The 2,909-nt window shown below is 43.3% G+C and overlaps 1 protein-coding gene across 2 annotated transcripts in view; it reads right to left on the minus strand.

Annotated features, from left to right (window-relative positions):
- Window positions 1-2,909, minus strand: part of GID4 (GID complex subunit 4 homolog) — a 33,278-nt gene that overhangs the window by 26,842 nt on the left and 3,527 nt on the right. For both annotated transcript variants that reach the window (XM_017514836.2, XM_017514835.2), the window contains exon 2: window positions 493-552. In XM_017514836.2, the coding sequence (XP_017370325.1) occupies window positions 493-552 (60 nt within the window). The remainder of the gene's footprint in view (window positions 1-492; window positions 553-2,909) is intronic.

Below are 2,909 nucleotides of genomic sequence, written 5' to 3' on the forward strand. Positions count from 1 at the left end.
GGCTGGTCTGACCTCAAGTGATCTGCTTGCCTTGGCCTCACAAAGTGTTGGGATTACAGGTGTGAGCCACTGTGCCCAGCCAGTAACTTTTCATCGTTCCAATGAACTAAGAGGTTTAAAGAACTTAAAACCTCGTGGTTTTTTTTTTATAGGACTGATGCTTATTTAACAGAAACTGTTAAATCTATTATGAGGGTGGTAGCTATAATCTTATTATTTTTTCCCCCAAAAAGGGTTACAAGGAAAAGCAATAGTGTTGGTTGTGACAATTGTGACGTACTTAACAACTTTTCTTTAAAAGATTTGTGAATCTGTACACTTCTCAACAGGACACACTGAAATTGCCTGCTTTATGTTCCCCACACACTAGCAGTGCTCAGAAGTAGTCTGCTTTAATTAGGCCTCAAGGAGTTGAGACCGTCTGCCCTTAACCCCAACGAGCCTGCAGAACATACCATGGACTTTCTAGTGCTAGTTCATGTGAGTGCTTACCTCAGTAAGGCCTTTAATCTTCAAGTACCCACAAAGGTAAGAGTTCCCGGTGTCCACGTGCTGGAAAGAAAGGACACACAGCCTGTTACAAATAGATGAACTTACTAGGGGACATGCAAGGGGTACTCTGGAAATCCTGTGAGGCCAGATGGGTGGTCAGTGAACACCCAGCGCAGCCCAAGGCTCACCCAGCCTCTAGGATCTTGATAAGTTCTCACAACACATGTGCCTGTTCTGCCAAAGCAACTTGATCCCAAGACCCTCTCAACTTCCTTCAGCTGAATATCTTGAGACTGAAGTGCCTTTCTGGAATGGGGGCACCACTCAAATTCATTTTCTACGCTATCTTCAACACACGTCTCCCGATTATCTAGAGACCTTGAGCACTGCTGGGCACAGGGTCTCTGTCTCTGCCTGTACATGTGGTATCATCCCTAACCCTAGGCTTGACTTTCTTTCTAATGTTTTTCTAGCCTTTTTCTATGTCTATGTTGCTCAATCATTGGTCTAGGAGGTCTGCTCTTCCTCTGGTTTTTATATTAAACATCATCCTGCATTATCTCTTCAAGAAATGGACAGACTGTTCAGAAATGGTTCAGTTATACGTGGTATAAACTTCAGTTATGAACCAAAATGCCAACCAAACATCTGACTATAGTGTGAATGTCCACTCTGTGCATTTTATATATGGATGCTGTGTTTCTTAATGAAAAGAGTCAAGAGCCTAAAATAAATAGAAATAACAGGCATAGTAGACTCTGAGGTTTGACAGTCACCAATTACTGGTTGCTGACACACTGCCGGATGCCTGCCCAACAACCAATTCCTCCTTTTTCATGCTGGCAGGGCTTAGTGTTTGCTCTGGTACCTACCTACCACATAAAACGTGGTCAGCCTGATGGATCTAAGGCAAACAGGTGTCCCCATCCCCTCGTAAGTCATGTATTTAGGGGTGAGTGACCCATTTCTGGTCCACCAGATGTGTAAGTCTCCCAGGTGCATCTGTGAATAATCCCTGGCTTTTGAAGAGGCACATGAGGAAGAAATGGCTTTTTCGCCCCTGGTGGTGACAGTATCTGCATGCAGTGTCTAGTCCTGGGGCTGACATCTAGAGAGCAGGGGAGAAATAGGCCAGGAAATGCTGAGGATGGTAGTACAGAAAGATGGAAGAAACTAGGCCCATCATAGGCCTCTGAATTAACCAACCTGAAGCTACGTCACCTCAAAACTCCTCCTGAGGTGAGATTTCACCCAAATATATATAGACTCGTTCTGAATAGGGAGTTTCAGATTTCATGACAATTGGATTCACTTACAAAGTAAACCCTTGAATTAAAGCAAACCAAGGACAAGGGTACCTGCAGCACACTGAGATTTTAATGTTAAGTGAGGTCTTATTTCAAGAAATTGGAATTTATCAGATTTGGGAACTTGACTACTTCCAATTATACATAAATCAAATACTAAGCCGTGCTTAAAAACTGCAATGAACTTAGTCAACCAGATGATGTCAGCACCAAAGCAAATGAACTTCAGTGAAGCCAAAGTGCCTTCACAGTTTGGTGCTGGGGACAAAGGTATTCCCTGTGAAAACTGCCAAAGCATTTTAAATATCCTCATCTGCTGACCTTGGCATTGGACATTATCTAAAACAGCTGATCCACACTAACATGGTTCAGCAAAGAGCTTTTATTAAAGGACCCATAATTCTAACCTGAGTCTTTAAATTTCATGTATGCAATTCTCATTGAATTCAATATAGTTTGGGGTTTCACAGCGGCTAGAAAGGGTATCAGGTGGCAAGGATACTTGCTAATAAGATTAAAAATTGAAATGTAAATTGGCTAACATTTTGCATGGATTATCACATGCTCAAGAATCAGAATTTCAGCTTGTCCTCCATTCAACCAAGTGTCTCTCTATTTCTGCCCAAATTGATCTTGATAATGGCTGGTGAACTCAAAGACACCACAACGCATACAGCTTTTGCCAAACAGCAGGCCAGCATCTCAAGAAAGATAACAGGGCACGTGTTTGGCAAGAAGGTCTCAGAGCACAGCTGTGTCCAACGGCTGCTCTTTTAAATATTCCTTTCACAGTGACCAAGGCTCCCTTCTACTGCTGGCTTCTTAGATGGCAGAGGAGGAAAGAGGAGTCACAGTAAGTGGGGGGTGCAGGGGACATCCCAGTCAGAAACACAAATGTTTGAAGAACTCTTTAAACTAGAATCTCAAAAAAGTGTTCCAAAAAAGACACATGAAAAGATGCACAACACCACAGTCATTATAGAAATTCGAATCAGGGCCGGGCACGGTGGCTCAAGCCTGTAATCCCAGCACTTTGGGAGGCCGAGGCGGGTGGATCACGAGGTCAAGAGATCAAGACCATCCTGGTCAACATGGTGAAACCCCGTCTCT

This window comes from Cebus imitator, unplaced genomic scaffold, assembly GCF_001604975.1.
Source record: "Cebus imitator isolate Cc_AM_T3 unplaced genomic scaffold, Cebus_imitator-1.0 Scaffold538, whole genome shotgun sequence".
NCBI classification, from domain to species: Eukaryota; Metazoa; Chordata; class Mammalia; order Primates; family Cebidae; genus Cebus; species Cebus imitator.